Source organism: Sciurus carolinensis, chromosome 5, assembly GCF_902686445.1.
Source record: "Sciurus carolinensis chromosome 5, mSciCar1.2, whole genome shotgun sequence".
NCBI lineage: Eukaryota > Metazoa > Chordata > Mammalia > Rodentia > Sciuridae > Sciurus > Sciurus carolinensis.
Window position 1 is genome coordinate 63,446,334 of NC_062217.1, and position 25,637 is coordinate 63,471,970.

The following is a 25,637-nucleotide window of genomic DNA, read 5'->3' on the forward strand; positions in this document are numbered from 1 at the left end:
AAATATTTTTCCTTTCTTATAGACCCCAATGCATTTAAACCTGTGATAATTATGAATATTTCTGTATTGTTGAAACCGGTTGACACAAAAACAGGTATTAAAAAATTAATGAGTTTAGGCCATGAATGTTCAAGGCTATTATTGAGATATGATTTGTATTCCCAGTCATTTGGGTTTATTTCTAATTTTTAATACTTTGTATGGAAGCAGAGGGCTTCAGACATCTCTTAGAACTTATTAACTCTTAGTTTTATTTATGAATGCATACTTGTTTCTATAGTGACTCAAAAGGGGTAAATAAACAGTAATCCTAACCATCCTTCAACTTGGGTTCTATTCTAGGAAAGTGAGAAAAATTTAGAGACATCCTTAGGGGCTCCTCCATACAAACATTCAGGGTACATAGGTGAAAACCATTTTAAGATTAAAAGTGTATTTTAAAAATTGAGAACAGAAGAAAAAATAATACAATTAATTATAATAGTTTATCAAAAATAAGTCAATTAAACTACATTAAATTTTCTAATAAAGATATAAAAAGAATAGGGAAAGAATACCAGGCAGATTACTAAACCAAATTGATAAAGGAAGCTTGATCAATAGCCCTTTGAAGTTGAGTGTAGTAGTGCATGCCTGTAATCCCAGTGACTTGGGAGGCTGAGGCAGGAGGATCACAAGTTTGAGTGTAGCCTCAGAAACTTAATGAGGCCCTAAGCAACTTAATGAGACCCTGTCTCAAAATAAAACTTAAAAAAAGGGGCTGGGGATACAGCTCAGTGGCAAAGAGCTCCTGGATTCCAAACCTAGTACAAAAAAAAAAAAAAAAAAAAAAAAGAAAAGAAAAAGAGCCCTTTGAAAGCTGAGATTGATCTTATTTATAGCCTAGTGCCTAAAAAGTTATTACTCAGTATTTATTGAATAAATTTTTAACCATAATAAAATTATTTTTTCCTTTAAAAGAAAAAAAATAGAACTTGAGCTTAGAATATAAGAATGGGGGAAAAATCAGAGGTTTGAAAAAGGAGGGATGAAAGAAAGGAAGGGTGAGAGGGAGAAAGAAAGAGGCCAGGAGGCAAAGAGGTGCATCTGCCATGGAGTTAGGAGGAATAAAGATGAGCATCATACCTCATGGCAAAAACAAGTCTAAAGAAAACCTAAGGTGCTAATCAACATGACAGAATATATTCCTAGCCAAACCAAAGCTAAAACAGGAGGGAACAAAGAGGAAGAGAAAAGGCGCCCCAGTTGGCTCTCCAGACATCGGGGTTGTCTTCCTTTGGGGTACTTCCTGCTGCATATCTGCTTTGGATCCTGGCTCTAAATCTTCCACTCTTGTGACCTAGGGTAAGTGACTTAATATTTCCAAAAGACCTCAGCTACTTTAGCTGTAGAACAGAGATGGTAATGCATATTATACAGAGCTGTGGTGAGGATTAGAAAAAATAATGAATGAAAAATGTTTACACAGTCCTGACCATATGTGGAAATCTCGGCAAATACTAGTGGTTATTTTATTATTAGACACCCCATCCACATATCCAGGCCTGTAGTTCCATTCATAATAAAAAGTTGTACTAGAACTTAGTTTTTGATATATTTAGCCAGATATATCTTGCTGTGTCAGAAATGAATTCTACCCTTTGCCTGGGTAGACCCAGGCAATTACCAGCAATCAGTAAGACAGATAGGCTGGCCTCACTTCTATCCAATGTAAACTTTCCTTGATTTCTTCAGTTCAAATCATATGTCACATATTACCCTACAGAACTATTTTTAGGTACTGCTGAAGAATAATAACTACTAGCCAACATTGGTGCCATCAACTGAAAGACTATTAAAGATATTGTCCCCTGGGCTGGGGCTGTGGCTCAGTGGTAGAGTGCTTGCCTGGTGCATGTGAGGCCCTGGGTTGATCCTCAGCACCACATAAAAGAATAAATAAATAATACAAAGGGACTATGCCCATCTGCAGAAAAAAAAAAAAAAAAAAAAAAAAAAAAAGGTTCCCATCTAACAACTGCAGAGAACCAGTATTTTAAACTACCCTAAGCCCTCATTTTAAGTTCTTCTGCCTCTTGCCTTGTTGACTTAGCTGTTAAATGTGTCAAAAGGGCCATGGACAACCTAGGATGCAAATTACAATCAATTGAAGATCTTTTTAAAAAATGATGCTCATACCCACCCCACTCCTGGTTGATTATGATGGGTAAAAACAAAAATACTGCTAGTGCTTTCTATTATCAACTGTGAGTTAAACAACAGAACTAAGAGTTTGCAGGTCTTAAGAGAATGCCCAAGGTCCTCTAAAATCTTTAAGACAAAGCACTACACTTTAAAATTATTTGGGTCAGAGTATTCTCTTTCCTTCCCCGTTATCCCTCCCTTCTTTTCTTCCTTTTCCTCTCCCTCCCGTTTTCCCTTCCTTCTCATTAAGTTGTTCATTTTTATCTTCATAAAACAGACAACAGGAAGACTGTCTTTGTCCAGTGAGTGAAGAATTTTATAGCTCAGACAACTGACTCACTGCAATGGACATTCTGATTCCTCTTAGCAAGTATCCTGACTTTCAGATGCATATCCTCCACCTCCAGTCTACCCCCACTGACCATCTCCATGTCTAAGACTGGAGCAATTGGATCAGACCTAAAATGATCCACAGACCCTGCTGGAGTTACTGGTTCAAAGGAAGACAAGCAGCCCAGCATAGGTAAATGTAGCCCAAGGAGAAAAACTTTTTCACTTTTGAGCACCCTTCTAGAAGCAGCCCTCACTCCACCATGAGAATAGCTCTGGGAGTTGCTGAAAGCAACCCTGGCTACATGAGGAAGCCTGCTACAGAAGGAATGATCCCAGAGAAAGAGAAATGAGGGATGCAAAGAATCAGTCTTTCATGACCTCTTTGAAAGATGGGTCACAAAATTAAGTCAATCTAGAAATTACTGAATTTCTGGAAATGAATTGAATCAGTAAATTCCCTTAATGTTTAATGAGTTTGAAATGGGTTTTCTATTACTTGCAACCAGATGCATCTAGAGAGTCACTGAACATTTTATAAGGAAGGAATAACTATATTTTAAATTGAATTACATATTAAAAATCTATTGGAATGTTATAAATGACACATTCAATTTTCAATACTTCTTTCAATACTCCTTTTTGTCATATTTAGTACTATTACAGTACTAAGGACTGCTATTGTCCTTCATTTGTTTTTGTAAGACATGTGACAAGCTATATAAGTCAGTTATTATACTGTAATTATAGGAAAAGGCTTTGTATTCTGTAGCTGCTATTCTAAAGAAGGCAATTAATTAAGTATGGCGTTAATACCAGATGAATAAGGAAGAAAACATCAAGCAAATAAAACACATAGTAAAACAATATATATAATAGCACAATGGTTTTATTGATGGCAGAAGAAAAAAATTTCTTCTTTCACTTGTAAAAGTTATTTGCTTCATTTATTTTAGTACTTTTCCCCATTCTTTATATGTTGAAGTTTCTCCCCCTATGCTTCTTCTTTCTTCGAATAAAAATATCCACCATGGCTGTATCTTACTCTGAAGGGAAAGTAGATGGTTTACCAACAGGTTTTGACCAGGATGTTTCAGTCAAGGGCTCCTTTCTTCACAAAGACTCTATTTAAAAGAGAAATGAAGAAAATGAAATTGGATCCTTAAATAAACTTTTCCATATTTTGTCAAGACACACTTCTGCTGAAACTTATTTGTAGATGTGAAGTATCTGTATAAATATCAATACATCTCAAGTAGAATAAGATGGGTACTACTGTTTGATTTGTAAACTTCATCTCAATAAACCAATATACAGAGAAAATAGCAGAAGTTTTAAAACTGATTTTTTCTTTTAGAAACTGTTGAAGGATATCTTGGCACTGTTATTCTTTATTGCTAGTATGTTGTTTTCAGGAATTTGAATTAATTAGTTTTTAACAAAGGAAGACCTGAAAATTGCAGTCTACCAATGAGAAGCTACTCAATCCTACCCGCCTCCACTTTTTCTTTAAACACCTCTGAACTGCTTTTGAGGTGTCACCTCCCATTGCCAACTCAATACCTTTGTTAGGTAATACTGTATATGAAACCATAAAAATAGGTGTTGACAACATAAATACATGGTGACAGACTTGTTTGCTATAGTCCTGTCTATTCAACTTCATGCATGAAAGAGTGCTTGGGCAGGGACTAGCATGGCTGCACAAAAGCAGCTCCAAAGCCTTCTGAAAAAAATAGTCCCTGGACTAGAAAACACAGCTTTGAGCATTATTATCTTCACATGATGCCACTCCAGTTGAGATGGCAGGGTTCTGTAACAGCTGTCTTCAAAGTGATCATTTCTTCTGTAACAGCTGTCTTCAAAGTGATCATTTCCCTGACCCGATTTGAAAAATTTGGCAAAGGGAGATGGAACAGATCATCAAACATTTTAAAAATACTTCTATTACAAGATAAAATGGTATTAAAAACTGGTATCAAAACCTTGACTTAAGAATCCTTAGTTTTTTGGTAGGCACAGATTTTGGTACTGCAAGGAGGTCCTGGAACCAAACCCTCTTGGATACTGAGGATAACTGTATTATGTATATACAATAATAATTTTCACAGCATTGTGGATAAAAGGCACTGAAAACAATGTACAACCCCATAATGATTAGTCCACAGGGGCCTTGGTGAAATAAATTGCAACACTAGGCATCTGTTAAAAGGAATACGAAAGAGTACAATGTACCAATACGAAGGAGAAACAAAACAAAACACAAGGTTTGTACTGTGTATGTAATAGTCTATGTGTGTAAAAAAAACAAAAAAGCAGCAAAACAAACAAACACACCCACACAGATACCAACATAATCCTGTATATACGATCTTTCTATATGTTTGCAAAAACATCTCAATTCAGACTAACTGCATCTCAAGGGCTAAAAAACCACCAATGGGTTGAAAAACAGGGAGTTAACTGGGGAAAACAGAATAAGGATTACAACTTTAGCTGTGGAGAACAGTGACTTTGACCATGGTCTCAGACTGCATCAGAGCTGTGGCTGTGCTTTGCCCTGAGAATGTTCTGTGCAAAGTACAGGACAAGAATTCCCAGGAGCCATGGCAGTGAGTGAGTAGACAGAGGATGTTCACTGCAAAGATGCAGAATGTTTCATGCAAAGGCATGGTACAGTAACAGTCTTCACCTTGAGCTCAGACACCAGCTGCCAGGGATAGAAAATGCTCAGCATAAAAGATAAGCACAATATCTTCCAAGTACTGCCACCTTCAAGCCTGCCTGCTTTGGAGAAAGTTTCCCACAAATAACCTTTTGATGATAAAACCTATATAATAAATGTGCTGTGGTAGCTCTGGGTCACTGTTCCTCCATCAGAGGTCAGTGCCCCACCTGGTCCCAGCTTTCCTTTTGTAAATGTTTGTGTGTCTTTATTAATCCCCCATTGCCCCTCACCGGTCTTCAGGGTTTAGCTGTGCGGATCATAGCACTTAGCAAAATGAAAAGTTTAAATGAGGAATTGAGAACAATTTACAAAAAGTTCTATAGTCTTGCAATTGAGAAGACTGAATAAAAAGAGATAGTTAAGTTCAAAATAGTCCAAAAGCTGTCATGGGAAAACTGATTACTTTTTAAAAAGTTCCAAAGTATAGCATAATTAAAAAAAAAAAAAAAAGGAAAAAAGGAAATGTTACCAATGATGGCAAAAGTATTTCCTCCCAAAAGCATAGCAAAAAATATGGTCTTTGTTCATCGTATGCAATGTGTTGGATTGGTACCATAATTTGCTTTTTTTTTTTTTTTTCCTGTTGTTGTTATTTATCTTTCTCTCCCTTCTTACTGGAGATGACTTTCAGATAGCACCTATTTTTGACACACTACTATGAGGGTTTCTAAGTCAACAGCATAAGACCCCAAAATTACTTTTCAATAAGTAATCATGCTTTCTTCATCAACTTCCTGATTATATACAATGATATATTTCATCTCTGATTATCTAGTCTTCTGTGTTTTCAAAATTAATAGTCATTTCACAGATTGTCATCACTTTCAACTGAAAAAGAGAGGAGGTACAGAGAAAAAAGGGAATTAAGAATAGCACATGTGGGGAAGTTTGTGGAAAAGGAGTATATAACCATAGTATAATCTCAAATATTTTATAATAATTATTTTAAGTAATTTTTTTTTCTACACATATTATTACAAAATATTAGTAATTAGACTTACATATTCAACATCGATTACACCTTTCTTTATATGGAAACCACTTCACAATGTCAACTGTTTTACCTTCTCTTATTAGTTCCGAGCCCGTGGAGGTTGGTAAAACTGCTGGGTTGGCCGAGTGGATCGTCTTGGCTGGCCATCACCTCCTCTCCGGAACTCGAGAGTTTGGTCATAGATGCCTTCTTCTTCCTATTTGCAAAAAGTAATGATTCAATGTGTTCAAAATAGCTCCAACTCTCCTAAGTTAAAAACATTTTATGGCCCCCCATTTTAATGTACCCTCTTAATCTGCCCTGGGATTTGCATCTGTCAACAGAGGAAAGCAAGGGGAAGAAAAACAAAAGGTAGGGATATTGTTAAAACTTGTTTGGTGCTTGGTTAAAAAAGAATGTAATTGGTAAGAGTAGAATCAAATTTAATTTCAGAAAAGATAACAATTTCCAAATAATTGCATGATTGTCTTATCAAATGACTGGAACCAATGTGGTAAAAACAAGATCTAATATAATAACAATTTTCTTGAATATTTGGACTTCTAACTATTTCACATATTTATCATGGAAAGAAATCTTGGTAAGATATGGAAAAAGGGTTGAAGAGCTAAAGAACTTTCACCAACTGTCTGTCCTCATCTGATGCAATCTCCAACATCATTAAGAACCTTACATCTAGAGATAGAGAAAAATAATGAATTGGAATATGGGGAGGTAGACAATGTTTATATAATGAAAGTTTCATGCAAGATAGATCACTACAGTAAAATTCAAACTATTCTCACATTCTTTTTTACTGATCTATTAAAGCAATAGCATGGGGAAATTAGGATAAGCAGATTAAACAGCAGAGAGAATACAGTTAATTATAATATTTGAAAAATACTTAGAAGCAACAAAATATAGCCAAGACACATTGGTTTCTTACTGAGTGCTGCCACCTTGTAATTTTAGTGTTTTTCAATGAATCCAGTTAGAAATATGTAGCCTACTAGAGATAGAAAAAATTGGCTCTCAATTTTGTTTATGGAAGAAAGAACATTTATTAAGTAGAGTTTAAATTCCAACTGAATTGTCAGAGCACAAAAATTTATATGATTTTGGAATTTTATTCTTTCTTCCAGCTCCTCACTATATCTCTACATCTTCTTTCCCAAAAGACTGTTTTCCTTTGTTTTTCTTAATGATATGAGAAATTACTGGAAATACTGAGTTCTACTCTTTAAACTATTACAGATCCAACTGTCATAATTGTACAGTCTTTTGTTGGGAACCAAAAGATGATAATTTGATCAAATATCATTATTTAGCAATTATATTTAATATTCAGCATGAACATAACTCTCATTGTTTGGCATCCTCCACAGGGTTCTTAACACAGAACCATTATGTTCACTTTATATAAATGATATTTAAGTCCAGGAATGCTTTCTAACTTTGCCCTAACACTTCTAAGACAAATTTTGGTTTTGAATTTGAACACTGCTACTTATTTCTTTAAGTCTTGGTTTGGATATAAAGAAATAAACCAATAGACAAAAATCCTTGAAGACCTATCATCCAAGAAATAAGAGAATCTGGCAATGAATCAGTTCAATCTAATTCAACTGCCACCTTTTAGCGACAAAATTCCAGATGAGTTCTCTTTTTTCTATACCCCTTTCATTAACAATCTGAAAGTGGTTAGAGTGTCAGATACTTTACTTGTAAATTAGCAAAGCAATTAAAATGCAGGAAGAAAAACATGAAAGTAGGGAACAGAGTAATTATTATTATTATTTTTGTCACTGTTCTGAATGATTGTTAAATATTAAATTTGAAAAGGAGCTATTTAATTTTATGACAAATGACAACATTTAAAGCTTTGCATATTAACTGAAAAGGATAATAATGTATTTGGTACTACAGAAAATAAAGAAATTATTTCAGGAATTGGAATGGAATATTACTTTTCTCCACATCCAGCTGCAGAACCAGCTGAAGACACCTAAAAATCTGTATTTTACCAATAAAATACACTGCTAGAGGTAGGATATTGCATTTGCTGAGTGAGCTGAGTTGATATAATAAAAATGATATTTACTATTTGAAAAGATAAAAAATACAAAAATCCCTATGAGGTGGTATTTTGAAACAAAACAGAAATGAGTACAAAAATGAGGCACACAACTTTCATCAATAAAACACATGACAGATAATTGCATCCTTCCTGCATATCAGCTTCATTCTCTCAATAGTGCACATAGTGTCTGGAATGGAGACACAGACAAACTACATGTTTCCCATTAATAAATGAGGTGTGTATAGAAGTTCATTGTAAATTGGTCATTTGGAATGTATTTGGTCCAGGTTTGGAATGTATTTCAGTAGAAGGTATGAAACACACATAATAGTCAGGTTTTCTGTACCACAGATATTCAGGTGAAGTGCAGCTAAGTATTCAAGTAAGTATTCTACTCTGGGCTGGGGGTGTAGTTCAACAGTAGAGAGTTTCCTAGCACATACACGGCATGGGTTTGATACCCAGCCCCACTAGAAAACAAACAACAACAAAACCAAACAAATATTCTTGGAGCAGTGGTTCTCATTTTATAGGTACTTTGTCATTCAGGGGACATTAAACCTAAATGGAGTTGTCACTGCATCTAAAAACAGAGGACAGGGATACTGTTAAACATCATTTAGAATGCATAGATGGCCTACATCACAAATAATTACCCAGTCCTAATATGAAGATTTCTGAGGCTGACAAACCCTGGGCAAGGCAATAAAGCTTCCTATTCCTAGGCAAGTGCCAGGGTAGCTTAAAAACAGAACTCTAAAATTCAGAAAGTTTAGGTTTTCATCCCCACTCCCACCATATACATTTTTTTTTTTTTTGAACATTTCATTTTCTGCCTTTGCCTCTAAGTCCTAAATGACTTCCCAACTCTCTATGGAACATTTTAGGGGTAGGGAGACCTATTTGCAAATACTGTTTTCCTTTGCTCTAACTACATGTTCTTATTTACTTGACCTAATGAGTCAACTTATCTTAGATTATAATTTCTTTAACACTTTCCCACAATCAAAACTGTGAAGAGACAATGATAGATTATCTGGCAGGAGCAGGGATTAGGGATGGCAATTCTCTTCATTAAAATTAACTTAGAAAATCAATGGTAATTTATTTATTTATGTGTATGAGGGCCTCATACATGCTGGGCAAGAACTATAACACTGTGCTTCATCCCAGCCCTTTTTATTTTTTATTTTGAGGCAGGATTTCACCAAGTTGCCAAGGCTGGCCCTGAATTAGTGATCCTCCTGCCTCCACTTCCCCCGTTGCTGAGATTACAGGCATGTGCCTCTGAGCCTGGAAATACCTGTCCTTTAATAGCTATTTCATTTAGAGTTTAATAAAATATCTTCTGTTCTTTTTAACAAATTTTGTAGTAACGATAAAACATAAGTCAGTGAATGAACTTCAATGTACTCTCAATAACCATCCTAAAAATTTAGGATGTTTTGAACAATTAACTATTAATGAGTAAATGTCTCCTTCAGCAATTCACATATGAACTACTTACTCTATGAATTTCTAGGCTACATTTTGCCAGGTTATCTGTAGTTTATGGAACTTTAACTACTTGTAATATATAACCTAAGCAAACAATCACCACAAAGACAAATCTTTCCAAAACATTACTCAATGTACTCCAGAAGGATTTAAATATTTTTAAATGAACTATTCTTAAATTATATTAATATTCATTCATATTACAGTAGCTGAAATTGAAAATCAAACTTGGATCTGCTCTTATTTTCTGTGAAGATCATGCATAACTTCTGTGCCTGTGAGAGCTATGTATTATCAACACTGAACCTTAATTTACCAATTGCCTTTAAGAAGTATCTTCCACTTCAATATTTACTGTTCTACCACAAAATAATCCAAGCACATGGTAGTCTAGAACCACAGATTATAAGACAAAAGTTTTTGTAAAGAACAGCTAGTTTGACTAAGAAGTTATTTGTTCAAGTAATTAGTGCCATACATGAGCTAGAATGCAGGTCTGATTTACAGCCTGGTTGCTGGTGGCTATGCTCCTGAAAAATCAAAGTGAGGAACACAGATATTAATTTAGGACTGGAAGGGGAATTGGTGATAATCTAATGGAGCAGATTTATATCATTATTATTATTGTTGTTATTAATTTTGAGGTAAATGCAGCATGTTTTTCAAATTAAATATTATGCAGAATACAAATGTAAGAGACATGGGCTCAGATTAAAGTAGGCATCTTTACATGTATGAGCAAAGTATCCTTGGCTTTTCCTCAGTGTTCCAAGTTTTGTAATTCTCAAGGCACAAATACTAAAAACTCAACCTAGTCCAACCTTTGCTATACACTGGAAACCAACTGGGTGGAGTACTTAATTGACAGAACAAAGTGAGCTAGTGAAATAAGAACTGGGATGCAGGACTCCAATTCTGAGTTCAGAGCCCTTTCCCTTTTGCCTTTGATCACAGAGAAAAGCAATATCCTACCTCTGACTTCCATAAATTGATAATAAATGCTCAACTAAATGGGAAAAAATCTTAGACTTCATTAACATGAAAAAGCGATTACATAAGCAAATATAGTAAAATTTATATGACTAATTTTCTTAGTTTTTGAAGCTTTGAGTAAAACAAAATTCTACTTTAGAAGAAAATATAATGGGGAACTATAGTCTCCCTTTTCCTTAGAGCAGCTCTAAGATCACCTTTTTTTTATGTACTACATCTGGCAATATTTTATTTAAACCAAAGCATTTTATGGCAGAAATGAAAAAAAAAAAAAAAAAGAAAACACTAATTTAAGACAAAAGAAAAATCAGATTCAAAATCTAATTAGCAAACAACTCTTCCAAACTGCATGGCTAATATAATAATTTCATTCCTGTGTCAGAGGACTGAGGGACATTTCACTAAGTTTCTGATCTTTTTAAAGTTCATATTTTCAAAAGTTATAATAAAATTATGATAAAATCATATGAATACCTAGACCAAGTGTTTTATTCTGTGCTTACTAAAGCACAATCTGAATAGACAACTAAACTTTAACATGGAAGAAAGAAAAGGTTAGATTTTTAAATGAACAAATATAGTAATGTTTTTCCTAAACATAAGATTAAAAAAAAAAAAAAAAACCAAAAAAGTTACTTTTGAGAGTTTAGGCACTTATGGAAATTCAGCCAAGTATCAAAAGGTTGCATCCATATTTTAATTGGAAGAATAAAGTATACATTTCAGAGTTATGTTAAGTGGTCATGCTTCAATAAGACCCCTAGGTTGTACAACCTAAAGTTCTTTGCACTGCATCACACAGTGCAAATTTACATTTCTTGATTCAAAGACTTTTTCTTATTTTTAGTAGCCAAATTTTCTATGATCAATTTTATTTTTTTACTTTAAAGTTTTTTCATCTTTATCGACAAATATAATGGGCAAATAACAGTCATCAAGTCATAACTTGTTTTGATACTGTGAAATGATCACAATCAAACGAACATATCCATCATCTCACATAATTACCATTTTCTATTTTTTGTTTTATCCTCTTCTTTGAGGTGAAAACACTTAAGTTCTATCCTTTAAGTAAATTTCAAGTATACAATACAGTACTGTCAATTGTAGTCACTGAGCTCTTGAACTCATTCATCCTGCATATGAACTTTGTACCCTTTGAACAACAACTCCCTATTTCTCCCCACTCTGGTTACCAACATTCTAGTCCCTGTTTCTGTGGATTTGACTTTTTAGATTCTGTGTACATGAGATCATGCAGTATTTGTCTTACTTTACTTAGCATAATGTCCTTAAGGTTCTATGATCAATTCTGAATAAATGGATTGCTTTAGCATTGAAGGTAGTGTAAATATCATTTAATGGTCATCTCTTTGTTGAGATCCTATAGTGCAGGCCAAAGAATGAATGTATCACTTGTAAAACTGTGTACCTCTCTAAAATACACTGCCTGTCTTAGCTAAGGTTAAACAGATTACTGACATTCCCGAAGTTAGCATATTCCTGCTCTAAAAGACATTAATTTGCTGGGAGTTTTCCTGGAACTGGCATTTAAGAGCTCTGTCTTTTAAATCAGATCCAAGCCTGGGTTTATGAGTCTATCACAACCTAAGCATTTAACTACACTTCCCTATGTCTCAAATTTTTTTTCACATAGGAAATAGTCATGACTTCAGAGATTTACTAGAATTATATGATAAAAAGTTTAGCAAATAAGCCCATTATGTTGGTTATTATTCTAAATTAAATAACTTGAGGTTAATAAAATATAAATGCCTCCTTCACTTAAACTATGCAGATTCACACATTTTGCTGAAAATCAGGAACTTAGTTCCCTGTTAACAGTATTCCTCAAATTACTTTGTACACATAAAGAAAGTGAAGAGGTCTTTGGAGAAAATCAAGGGTCAATGCAAGGAAAAAGGTTCCTACCACCTGTCATTTTTTTTGAAAATTTCTCCAGGGAGTCAATAACTGCACACAAAAACTAATAATTTCACTTTATAATTCAGTCTGTTGTTACCATTGTTTTTGTTTTGGGGGAAAGGCAATTTTTTTTTTCTTTTTAATTAGAGCAAAAAGGGCAAACGGAACAAAAAAGGGAGAAAACTATCAGAGGAACAAAAGTGAAAATGACCAATAAAAAGTTACACACTACTTGCATAAAATCTGAATATTTAAAGATGAAGTTAAAAATAAATTAACATGATTAATCTCTTTAAACATCTCACCTTCAGTCTGTACAACTGAAATTTTAGTAAATGCCATAAAAAGAAGCTAAAAAAAGATATAAAAGGCAGAAGTATAGCAATAATGATTAATAATGGAAAATACATATACACCTATGTCTACTGATGTTTTCAAGTTAACGTCCATAACTTATGTACGCAAAAGCAATGGCATCCTCAAGTATGCTAGTTGAGCAAATATGTATTCAAATATTTATGGTTAAGATAGATGAGCACTTATTACAAGTACTTAACTGTTTCACTTGTAATTTATATCATTTTTACATCTTAAATTGGCTAATATAACTTAAGATGCATTGACTAAATTCTTTAACTGAAAGTAATAATTACTATAACATAATACTAGACTGACTTTTACTCCAAAGAGTCAACTGGATGCATTTTATCTCATTGACAAACTGAGACAGATTGATGTGATATGTTATAGTGGCCTGTAATACAGATATAAGAAACTGAATTAGAAGAAAAATCTTTGTGTCAAAATTGATAAAATACAAACCAGATCTTTGCTCTTAAAAAGCACTAAGGGTTGGAATGCAGAGGAAAAATCTGAGACAAAATGCTTCATATACATATTAAAATAAACTGCAATACCAAATGATACAGAAATAAAATTATTTGTGGTATTTTTCATCCTTTATTTAGGACTAAGAAAATAAGACAGGAGAAGAATGCAAAATTCAAACCTTTAAATAGAGCCCTAACATAATAAACACCATTATCACATTCCATTTCCAATTTACGTCCAACTACCCATACCAATAATGTTATGCTTGCAAAACAAACTATAATTAGTTCTCTTTAGTGAAGCATAAAGAAAACATGTTTCAAGCCCCTTTATTAATTATTAAGCCAGCTAATGAAGTTTTAATTTTAGGTATGCCTAGGGGTCACTGATGTGATCTTCTCTGGAGTATAAGATTCCTCTGCTGCCCCCTTGAAATAACTCTGGTGAAGTTAGCTCAAGTTTCTGTGGGTAGCCAATTCCACTGCTCTGTATTCTTCACTGTAAAGTATAAACCTGCATTTCTGAAACTTCTATTTACATTTTCCAGTTGAGTCTGTTTCCTCTACCATATAAAAGATTTTAAGTTATTTATGGGCAAATATAATCACTTTCCTTAATCTATTAATAAGAAACATTTCTCAAATACCATTATTTTCAGAATATACATCATTGTGATCATCTTTTATACAGTTTAGTATTTACTATTCCACATAATCTAGAACTCAGAATAATATTTAAAGTATGGCCTGCCTAGAACATAATATTAGTCTATTAGGCAACAAGTTTAATGTTTTTATCAGTTGCTCATCAGTATTCATTCATACTATGCTTGCCATTAAGCGAAATTCCTACAACTTACAACTCCCAGGTCCATCGTACAGAACTATTTTTTCAACCTACACACAAAGTTCTAAATTTAAGTGTTGTTGAAGTCTGTGCACTAAGGAAAGATATTTGATACAGTATCATCACTGACATAGTCTGAATAACTGTAACATTAGGTCAGATATTTCTCATAAGTTATTTTGATGACTTATTAGTCTTTATTTTTATATAGTGAATAGAGGACTATCACCTAAAAGGGCACCATCCAGATGGGTAGTTAAAAGTACCTTAATCTTGGAACGATTTTCTAGTGAAATTTAGAAGGTGGTAAGAGTGTCTCAGTATAATATTAAACTATAAGAGCAAGGGAATAGTAGATTAAAAGGTCTAGGTTGGTTTATTTTCTACCCTTGTAAAATAGTTTTTGGCCCCTAGAGAAATATCAGCTGATACTTCTACTCACATTTATCTTCAATTGTGAGAACTAAGAATGATTAAAATAAATGGCTGAAAGGTATCTTATCAAAACAACCTATCACATATCAAGTAAGAAATTACTGTTACGCTAAACATTCTTAGGTATATCATTTCATTAAACTCACACAAAAATTCTCAGGTAAGCTGTTTCATTTACTTCCATTTATAGGTAAAGTGAAGGATCATGCTCTATGGTGTCAGCCAGTACTAAGCCTAAACATTATTTCTCAAACCTAGCTCAAAGATTTTAGGCAAGGTACTTAATATCTCTGAACCTATATGTAGTTTTCCTGATGTATAAAATGAGGATTCCATAGGAATCCTGTAGATATTAAATCAGTTAATGTGTAACAAGGGATAAGCCTGGGGCCTGGCACACAAATATTCCAAATGGTAACCATGCTTAACAGAAGGAACTTCAGTCTTCACATTCTCAGTCATTTATACTATTTACCTCAATAAGTTCAGAAAAGTAATACCATCTCATTACTATCTAAATATACATATTTCATTCAGTATGTTTAAATTTATGGATTTCCCCCTCTATTTCACAGTGTTCAGCTTGTAAAAAGTTAAATTCCTTTTTTTTTAAAATATTTTTCCAAGTTTAGGAATCCTTCACAATCATTTTAGATGACTGAAGAAAAAAGGTATCACAAAGATTTTTCTCCAAGAATAGTAAAGGATATGAACTAATTTCCATCAAATGTTAGTTCTCTATTTTAAAAATACACAAAACAAATCCTCTGAACTAGAAGAAAGGGAGAATGAGCTATCAGAAATGAAGTCTACTCTGTATTGCAGTTTTTTAGAGTGAGGCTTATTAAGCCTCAACCAGAGGTCAAAAAGACAGAAATTCATGATTTTCTAACACTTTATAAACTTCTTTCTTCAGAGTATAAAATGTATATGATAGTCAAATTTCACTTTCATTGTTTCTCAAGAAAGGCATGACAGTCTTATTTTTTTTTTCAACATAGGTTTATTAAGTGTCTGTCATGTACCGGTGTGCATACATACATGTAGGAAAAAGTTCTTTTCTCAAAGAATTTGCATTTCAGTTGACTGATGAGACACAAGATTATTATACTACAACATATACCTGTAATATGTATAATAGAATTCTGTGAATGCAATGACAAGGGAAATACCAGGCATCATAAAATCCTAGAGGAAGGGCATCCAACTTATCGTCTGAGTATATGAGGGGTGGGAGAAATAAAGATACATACTGGGGGATTTAATTTGGAAAGGCTATGTCAAAGAGGAGGATGGTGATAAGAAACAGTCTTTTAAAAACTCAAGTAAGGAGGAAAAGTTTGTATAGGGTTAAACACCAATTTATGCAAAGCCCAGGTTTTGACAAGACTCTTGTTAATGTCGAACAGCAGGTACACTGATGTAGGACTGGCAGAAAAGCCTTGTGTCAGAGCTAAAACTGAAGTTGCTGATTTATGAAGGTTGTTATAAGCCATAGGATTTCAAAAGTGTGGAATAAAATGGTTTCCATAAAGAAAAAAAATTAGAAATCTTTATAGTTTTGCAGTCAATACCATTAGCTTAAAGGAGCATGGTTCCACCATTTTGTGAAAAAAAAAATTAGTTTAAGAGTCAAATGAAATTTCATTTTATTACTAACATTCAAGTAGAAAAGCAAATTTTAACAGAAAAAAATAAAGGAAAAGAAATTAGCTTGAAGAAAAGGAGGGTATGAGGAAGCAGCTAGGGTTTCCTTCCAAGATAAGTTATTTTAGGACGGATATACAAGTCCTAATTTCAAATAGTAACTGCTTCTGCAATTCAGGGTCAAAAAACATCACTTTTGGAGGTGAACAATAAGGTAGGTTGCTCTTTCCGAAGTCTTAAAGGAAAACTAAAGAAATGGAACTAACATTGATTCAGAACCCACGTGCCCAGCATTTCAATCATACAGTGACCTAACGAAACATTTATTGAGCAGTTTCTGTGTTCCTCACAACTACCATGTTTCTACAGCTATTTTTCAAAAGACAAAATGTAACTGAGGTTAAAAAAGATTACATATGCTTAGGTTATGCCACACTTATGCTCTCTCCACATATCACAGTGGATGCAGAGGCTAAAGGATGAAATTAGATTGATTATGTAAAACTCTTATAAAGTTTATATAAATGAATATCACGTACTTTCTATTTAACATTTTAAATACATAATGAAAGTAATGAATTAAGGTAAATATAGTGCTTGGAGCTAATTTCTGGTATAAAAACTTAAGTGTTTAATATAGTGAGGTATTAGTATCAGTTCCCAAATGTAAATTTCTATTCTCTATAATGCCAGATGCAACATAAATAGTTTTTCTTCTATTGGTTTGAGTCAAGCTATTTGACCATTTTATCCTAGTGAGTTATAAAGGCAAAGAACCTAACACACATTGCCAAACTAGCTCTCATGTGGCACTTTACACTTACAAAATGATTTTACAATCTATTGGTATTCATGCTTATTTTTCTTTCAGTGGAGAAAGGAAGCTAAAGGCATTTTTTTTTTACTGAGACAAATCCTACCAGCTTATCAAATACAGTAATCATCTTTATAAAACTCATCCTAGTTAAAATTTTTCCTTCCCTTGCTATCTACAGACATAAAGCACTATTTTTCCAAGAACATGACTACTTAAGAAGAAAAGTATAATAAAGAAGTAAAATTCACCAAATATTTTCAAACAAATTCTTGACATTAACTGTTGTTCATTCCAATACATTTATCCTCAGAAGCTTGGATGAATACAAATTAATTGTTTTGTACACTCAGCAAGTTCCTATACTTACCTGACAATTTGTCACTAAAAAACTTTAAAAATAAGGCGTGTTCATCAATTTCATAAATCCCCTAGTAACGTTTCTCTGTTTAAAGAGTGTTCATTCATGGCATGAACTGTGAGACAGGTTATTTTTCTAAACTCTCTCTAGTTTTACAGATTGTAAGTTGTCTAGGTTCTTTTTAGAAACTTTACCAATATTTTGGGATGGAAGCAATTATAGATTAAGTGTCTATGATAGAGCCATGTCCTCCAATGACACAAGATTACTCTAAGGAAGTTACAAATTTACTTTTTGGGTAAGAAATTGTTTTTAATAAGATTATATAGTTTCTTATTTGGATTCTGTTTTATAATTCCATGGCTAGTGGTGGACAACACTTTATAGTTGTTATACAAAAATTGTGAAGAGCACTAAAAATTTTTTCTCATTTAAAAGTGTTCCATGATAGGAAAATCTTTCTCCATGAGTATCGATAATAGATGGATAGGTCAGTAGATTGGATTAAACCTCATGAAATTAAACAGTAGTTTAAAAATATAATTCCCTACCTTATTTTCTTGCTCTCTTTACTGAGAAAAATCCCCCAAAGGTCCAATTTAGTAAATATCATAAGTTTTTAAACACTGGCAACTTTCACATGTGTGTGCATGCACATGTATCAACACAGTGTGTCTTGCATTGCTCAGGTATCTGAATAACATTTTCCTCTACTGAATGTATTCATATGTGGCATAAAGATAAGCTCATGATGGCCTGAAACTTTGTTAACATTCCTGGGATTATATTAACTTTACTATCAAGTTGTAGTTTATTACTTCCAGAAATCAGTATTTCTCTTTAATTTTTAGTCAAAAAAGATGACACTGCTACTTCAGCAAGAAACCATATTGAGCATAAGTCAATGGTTTGAGGCTAAAAAAAATTAAACTCTTAATAAAATTAAACATGACATGAGTAATTGTTATTGTGCCACACAGTAATTAGGCATTAATATGGCAAGCAGTTCCTATAAGTGGCTGTTATCACTATTATTTATAGATCGCTAGACTAAGCATTCTTAGATGGGTGTAGGGGGAAGGAAGGGGATACACCAAGAAGAGCTACAGGCTCTTCTTAAGTCCTCATAAGGAATCCCTGATTTGAAGTCAGCTATGATCCAGAAGGCAAGTTCTACTGCTACCTCAGAAACATGCACCCTCCATAAACTGAACATTTTCTAAAGACAGCATTGTAAATTAAGTTTGGCTGAAGGTGGGCCAGCACTTTACTGAGATGAGAGCATGTCAGATATTACTCAAAGAGCTGACCAAAAAAATAGCCATCAAGCTCCTTATCTCTTCTACAATTATTCCTCAAGTTAAGAATCTGGATTTCCAGTGAGACCTTGGAAGAACTTTAAATTTTGAACTATTTCCATCTCCTTTCCCACAGAGAAAATGAAAAGAACGAGAGGCACATTTATATTTTAGTTTCCCAGTCAACCTCACTAATAAATAACAGGAATAAGCTAGGAAACAGGACTTTAAGGACTTCCCTCTGCCAAAATCTTTCTTCCCAACATTGACTGAATTTTCATGCACTAGAAATGCATTCTTTGAAGCACAAAATTCTGGGAAGATTAGAAAAGGGTGACAGAGTAGGAAGGAAGAAGAGGTAACAATAATCCACACAGTATAGTGAAGCTTAATCAACCTAGTTTTAAATTCTTAAGAATATTTAACTCTGAAGCATGCAGAGGATAGGAATAACTTAAGTTCTCATATGCAGAGGAAATAAGGAGTTAAATCAGCCTGGACTGCTTTACAAATGCAAAGCTGAAAACACTAGGCTACAGAAGAAAAGGGGAGGAGGCCAAGCCTATAATAAAAATCTATGTTTCTATAGATGTTGAGAGGTTACAAATCATATTTACCTAGATCATATTACTTAATCCTCACAATAACCTATACTGAAACTGAGACCCAGAGATGTTAAGTAACTTACCCAAAGTCACACAGGTAGTAAGTGGCAGAGCCGGGACTCGAACCCAGGTCTTCTGATTCCTCCTGTGCATCTCCAGCTCCCCTGGAGCTGAAGCAGGGGCAAAAAGGGAGGTGGAAGTAATTTGCCCAAGACCAGCCTTGCCCTCTCCCCTGCTTTCAAAGGCCAAGCAGAGCAAACATTTAACTCTCTCAGTGACCCTTTTCACCAAATTCTTTCAGGATAAAGCACACAAGAATTTGAAAATGCTTCTCAGCCTTGGGTTCATGAATGGCAACAAGTGGTAAATGACGTTAGAAGTTATGTTTGGCTATGCTTTGCCATTTATGTGCAATTCACTGGGATATCGAAGTATAGAAATTCTCATTTCAGAAAGTAAAATTTTAAAATAATTATTATTTAAAGAAGTTTGGCTTACAATTTTGTTTGGCAGCTTCAGTTAAACTTTTAATTACCCTATTATAAAAATTATTTTGAAAAGTGCTGAAGAACCAGGCATTTATCGACCTATAATCTACTGTGTGGCTACTTGTTTACCTGTCTTAATCATCTGCCCTCAAAGATTATTGTCAGTAAAACATTACAATCATTAGAAAGGAAAAAAATTCACATAGTTTTTTCATAACCAACTTGGGGTATTTTCAACAAGTAACAATGTGTATGCATCATTTTCATAAGATATAAATTTTATGTTCTGTTCTACATTATGACCACAATACTTTTAATGTAGACTTTCTTAATTTTCTTACAAGAAAATTTGTACTTTCCAGGCTTTAGTCTATAGACTAATTCCTTAATTTTTCATAAGGAATTTCGTATTTTAATTTCTCATCCTATTATACTTTAACAGGTTTTAAACACATTCAGTGAAAAAATTCATTTCTTTTACTAATTTTCTAAGAATAGAAGGATACAATTCAAATGAACTATGTCCAACTTATCACTTATAGTAATAAGCCTCAATACACTTTAGCCTCTAAAAGTTTTTCCATTTCTGAGAACAACTACCAGTAGGGACAAGTACCAAGTAAGCAGTTATATAAGCCAAGGCATACAAATCAACCAGGGATATCAAGGTATTTGTGAGATTTAAAGGATACTCTATTGTTCACTTAGTACCAGTCCTATCTGGATTGCAGTACATCCAAACCAATAGTTGAAAGTAATTTGACACCTTTAAGATGAATAAGGTGGCAAACATTCACAAAATAAAGAACATGAGAAGGAAGAGTGTGGATAAGGAGTGAGAGGTAGAGATGTGGAATTTTAAAAGAAAAAAGGAAATAAAGACTCTTAAAAAAAGGAAATAAAGGGTCATTTAAAAATTATAGAAATTTAAAGTAAGAATTATCTATCTATCTATCTTTGGTACAAAAAGAAATTAATGAATACTTGGTAAAAATATATGCATATATTTTCAGGCTTGACATTTTTAAATATAATCAAGGTGATCACCAGGACTACATCAAGTATCCAATAAATAAATAAATAAATAAATACTGTCCTTCTTCCACTGTTTCACCTACCAATGTAGTTCATGGACAAACTTAAAATTCAGATGCCTTCAAAAGAAGGTACTTAGAGTACCCATCTACTTATTATTCATATAATTCCTTGGTATTCCTACCAGTTAATATTCAACAGGAAATTCTGCCCTTGTTTATAATTATAAGTGCCTAAAAGAGGATGTTTCTTGAAATAAGAATATTTTTCCTCCAGACATCTCAAGTGAACTCTGGCATTAGATCCAAGATTATCAGGTCTTCTGATTTAACAAATGATATCAGGAAAATAAAAAGAGGAGATATAGAGCAGTTAAAAGAATTTTGTTTTCCAGGAGGCTTTGAATAACAAGCTTTTAATTATATAAAACAATAATATACAAAGGCCTCAGACACTGGTGCATTATTGAAAGAATAATACAAATGTCAATACAAAGCAAAAATTTTGGTCTTTTAGGAATCCTCTTCTCCATTTAAGAATGGAATTAACACACCAAATGGAATTAACTTACTTTGACACTTTTTTGGATTTAGTAGTCAATGTCAGCTTAATGTAAAACAGGAGTTTGGGGGAGAGGGTTTTAGATTTTACCTTAGACTAGGTTACTAGAGAATAAAAATACAAAAATCCAAAGAAATGATAAAATACCTTACTGATTGATGGAACATATAAGCATCATGTGTGTTATTAGGTGAGAATTACAGGAAAAGACAACAATATTATGAAACAAAAGGCATTTTCACCAATGGCAATTTCTTAATGTTATACAAAAAAATTCCAGAATTAGATAAAATAAAAATAAAAAATCAGTGAATTGTGTATAATTACATGTATAATAAAATATTTTATGAAACTAAACCCATTGAAACAGCAGAAAGACTTAAAAGGGGCATAAAATTTCAGAAATATATTTTGACCTCTATTCACAGAAAGAAAAAGTCTTGAAATGTTGTTTGAGGAGAAGTTGCTTTGTATAGTCTTCATTTATAACAAAAATACATTATACGAGGTTTGGAAAATGTTTAACAATATATCTGAGAGATAAATCTTTACCCATTTTTTAGATGGGAAATTTGAAACTAGCAAGTTAAGAAAAGATTTAACATGTTTTCCAGATACTCACACAGAGTTTCTATAATAGGTTCTATGTGAGGTGTGGGGTGGGGTTGCATGAGCAAATAAGGGTTTGAAGCACTATAAAATACCTGTCCCTTGGAGACTTAAAATGTTTATTGACTTGTCAGTGACTCAATTAAGTCCTATAAACAAAAAATATATTTAACTTTTAACACAGCATTTTCCAAATTTGTTTAACTATAAAACAGAATTCATGTTCTCAGAATATACTTTAGACAACTAGATGGATGAGGTATGAAGAAATACATACCCCACAAAAAATGACTTAAGTATTCTTATGATGCTCTAAGCTGCTAAATTAAAAATCTCTTCATTATGTTTACTCTTAATAATTATTATGAGGTTTTTTCTAAAGCAAAAGAAATGTACTCACTGTTGCAGTACTTCCTTTCCCTTCTGAATGGAGCTCTTAGCCAATGACAGGCCACTAAGGGACTTATTTCAAGCCAAGGTGTAAAACTCTTGCCAGTAGTTCCCAAGCTTAATGGAACTGGAAGCTCTATAATACCAAAGTATTTCTCACAAGGAGATAGATCAACTCTGCTATTTTCACTAGAAGTTTAACAGTAAAACCTAATGTACATGATTCTAGAATAAACGCCATAGATCCAGTAAAGTTCAGGAAATTAGAATCAGTAGGAGGAGTACTCCATTTGTACAAAAATATACCAGAAGTGAAAAAAAAAAAAAAGACAAAAAAAAAAAACCCAAAACAACAACCAAAAAAAAGGATATAATGTTTAAGAAACAGAATGAAAATGGAGAGAAATGACTAATAAAACAAGATGATAAAAATATACAAAAAGTATGAAGTAGAGATACACAGATGATTGTGTAAGATTAAAAAGAGAATGGGTAACTGATAACTCATTACGGTATGCAATCAAATATGCATCTTAAGTTCACTTTTAGTCCACCATTGCAGAGGTGCACCATCACTGACTACAAGAGAAAGAACCACACTGAGGGAGATCCCATTAAAGGGAATGGTCTATGGTTCAGTAAGCAACATTGTTTTACTGGTATTCTAGATGCAGATGAAAAAGGCTCAGAAATTCACCAGAAACTAAAAGAGAACTGTATTTTTTTTCATTTAAGAAGGATGCCTTTTAAGATTTATAAAAATCTTTAAAATATACTAACATTTACCCTGTCAAGACACATGTCCAATGTAAGACTGACATCTTTGGGAACACAGAAATAAAACAAAATATCCTTCAGATTCATTTATTTTGTTACTTTTCCCCGTGCAATGAGTATATTAGCAAGTCCTGCATATAGCTGCAAAGAAAGGGTAAAATTCAATGGAGTTGCAAAGTATAGGTTTAAAAGTCCCTTTAAGTTAAATAAATGAAAAGACAAAATTTATATTCATAAGTGAACAAACCTGAGTCTACTGAATCAAAAATGTGTAAGGAGAAAATAACTGCACCTGACAATTCCAACCCCTTTCAGCTGTGACTCTCACCCATGAAAGTCCCTTATGATTACTTTAAAGGAAAAAAATCAAAATTATATAATATTCAGTATAAAGGTAAAGCATCATGAATTTACTTCTTAATTAACCAACACAACATATTCACAAGTCCATGACATTAATAAAAGGGAGACTTAGCTGTTAAAAGATTAATGTATTATCTCATAGTATTGTAATTCATATGTATAACAAAAGAATGCTATAGATTTTTCAAATAATTACATTAACCTGACAGATACTACTAACATTAAGTAATTTGAGGCTTATTTTATAAACTCTAAAGTTAGAAACCCAAAGAATATCATTAAAATAACTTTAAAAAGAAAAATATCATGTCTTAGGTAATATGCTGCCATGTTATTTTATTTTGGGAGTCACTTTGCTTCAGGAAGGAAAAAAATATATATATATATGTACAGTATACATATATATATATGAAATCTGTACATATATATATATAAAATTTGTACTTTTATTTATCAATGAAGAAAAATCAGATTACCCAGAAACCATTTAAAGAAGTTTTTACATACAATTTAAAAAGATTACAATATATCAAAACTTAATCATACTTTTGTACAGGTTCTTAAAATAGTATATTATTTTCAGTATTAATTTAAATGATGAAATAAAGTATCTCTTTTGAATAGTATAGCTACATTGAAACTAAATTCCAAGATTTTCATAATATTCCATTAAAAATCTGAATTTAATTTTCAAGGGTTAGAAATGAATAATTTTAAAGTGACATACTTAAGCAAATGGAGTATATTTATGAATAAATCATTTCCCTCTCTATGCCAGCAGCTTTTGTGTCTCCAGTGCTTTTAGATAACTGACAATCTACTGTAGTCATTGAAAAAGGTTGAGTAATACAAGAAGAAATAATGCACATTTAATACAAGCAAAGGTTATTAAAAGGAAGTCTAACAATACTACACTGTGAACTGGGGCATAGCTCAGTGGTAGAGAATGTGCTTACTAGCATGTGCAAGGCCCTGGTGTCAATACCCAACACCATAAATAAATAAATACTGACATGAAGTTGTCACGTTCCACAACCTATAATTTGAAAATTACTTTCTTAAATGTGTTAAACTAACCATGTACTTTTTGATTTACTCAGTGTTTACCTTGCAAAAGAAAATGGGTATCGCCCATTTCCAAAACTGTATAGTAGAAGAAAACATACTGCAGTATTTCAGTGACCTTAACCAAATTATGTGTTTAGTGCAAAAATAAAATTATGATAGATTATTTGTACTAATGTTAAGAATTTATCAGCAAGAATAACACTTTCTGAACTGGATCAACTGGGTATTTGCACTTTTTTTTAAATACTAATTGGCAGAAACTCACTGTTACATAATTCTGATCTTCCTTTGAAATTAGTATTTTATATAACAACTGTCTTTAATATCTACTATAATCTTCGATATCAAAATCAAACTACTTATAGCCCAATTTTATCATTAAGTCACTGAAATTGTTAACAGGACCTATTTAAATGTATTTAGGCTTTGTTTTAAAATTTTTAAGTTATATAAATTTAAAATTCTTCATCTTTTTCACACAATTCTTCATCTTCCTTCTCATTTAAATAGGTTAGGTTTTTTTTCTGTTTTGTTTCCTTTTAATATTTTTATTAGTATAAGAATAATTCATGGTCTTTTATGAATGTTATTTGAATTTAAAAAGGTGACCTTCAAATGTGCTTTCCAAGAATATTATTATTAAAACAACAAAAACTGTGTGCAGTTACTTCAAAACTAAAACTTTCTTAAGTATGCTAAGTTGGAAAATATATACATTGCAATTACTAAAAAAACAGAATTTAATTCTTACAAAAACAAATTTTATTTTTTAAATAGGTAATATATAGCTGGGAA

General features: G+C 32.7%; 1 protein-coding gene across 4 annotated transcripts in view; it reads right to left on the reverse strand.

The window, feature by feature from the left end:
- Window positions 1-3,391: 3,391 nt before the first annotated feature.
- LOC124984659 (tudor domain-containing protein 3) overlaps window positions 3,392-25,637 on the reverse strand; it is a 133,213-nt gene continuing 110,967 nt past the window's right edge. For 3 of the 4 annotated variants that reach the window (XM_047552553.1, XM_047552551.1, XM_047552554.1), the window contains 2 exons: window positions 6,307-6,432; window positions 3,392-3,638 (listed from right to left, as the gene is read on the reverse strand). In XM_047552553.1, the coding sequence (XP_047408509.1) occupies window positions 6,316-6,432 (117 nt within the window). In that variant the 3' untranslated portion in view covers window positions 3,392-3,638; window positions 6,307-6,315. Of the gene's footprint in view, window positions 3,639-6,306; window positions 6,433-19,634; window positions 19,722-25,637 lie in introns of those variants that run through there. The other variant, XM_047552552.1, reaches the window with a different exon arrangement.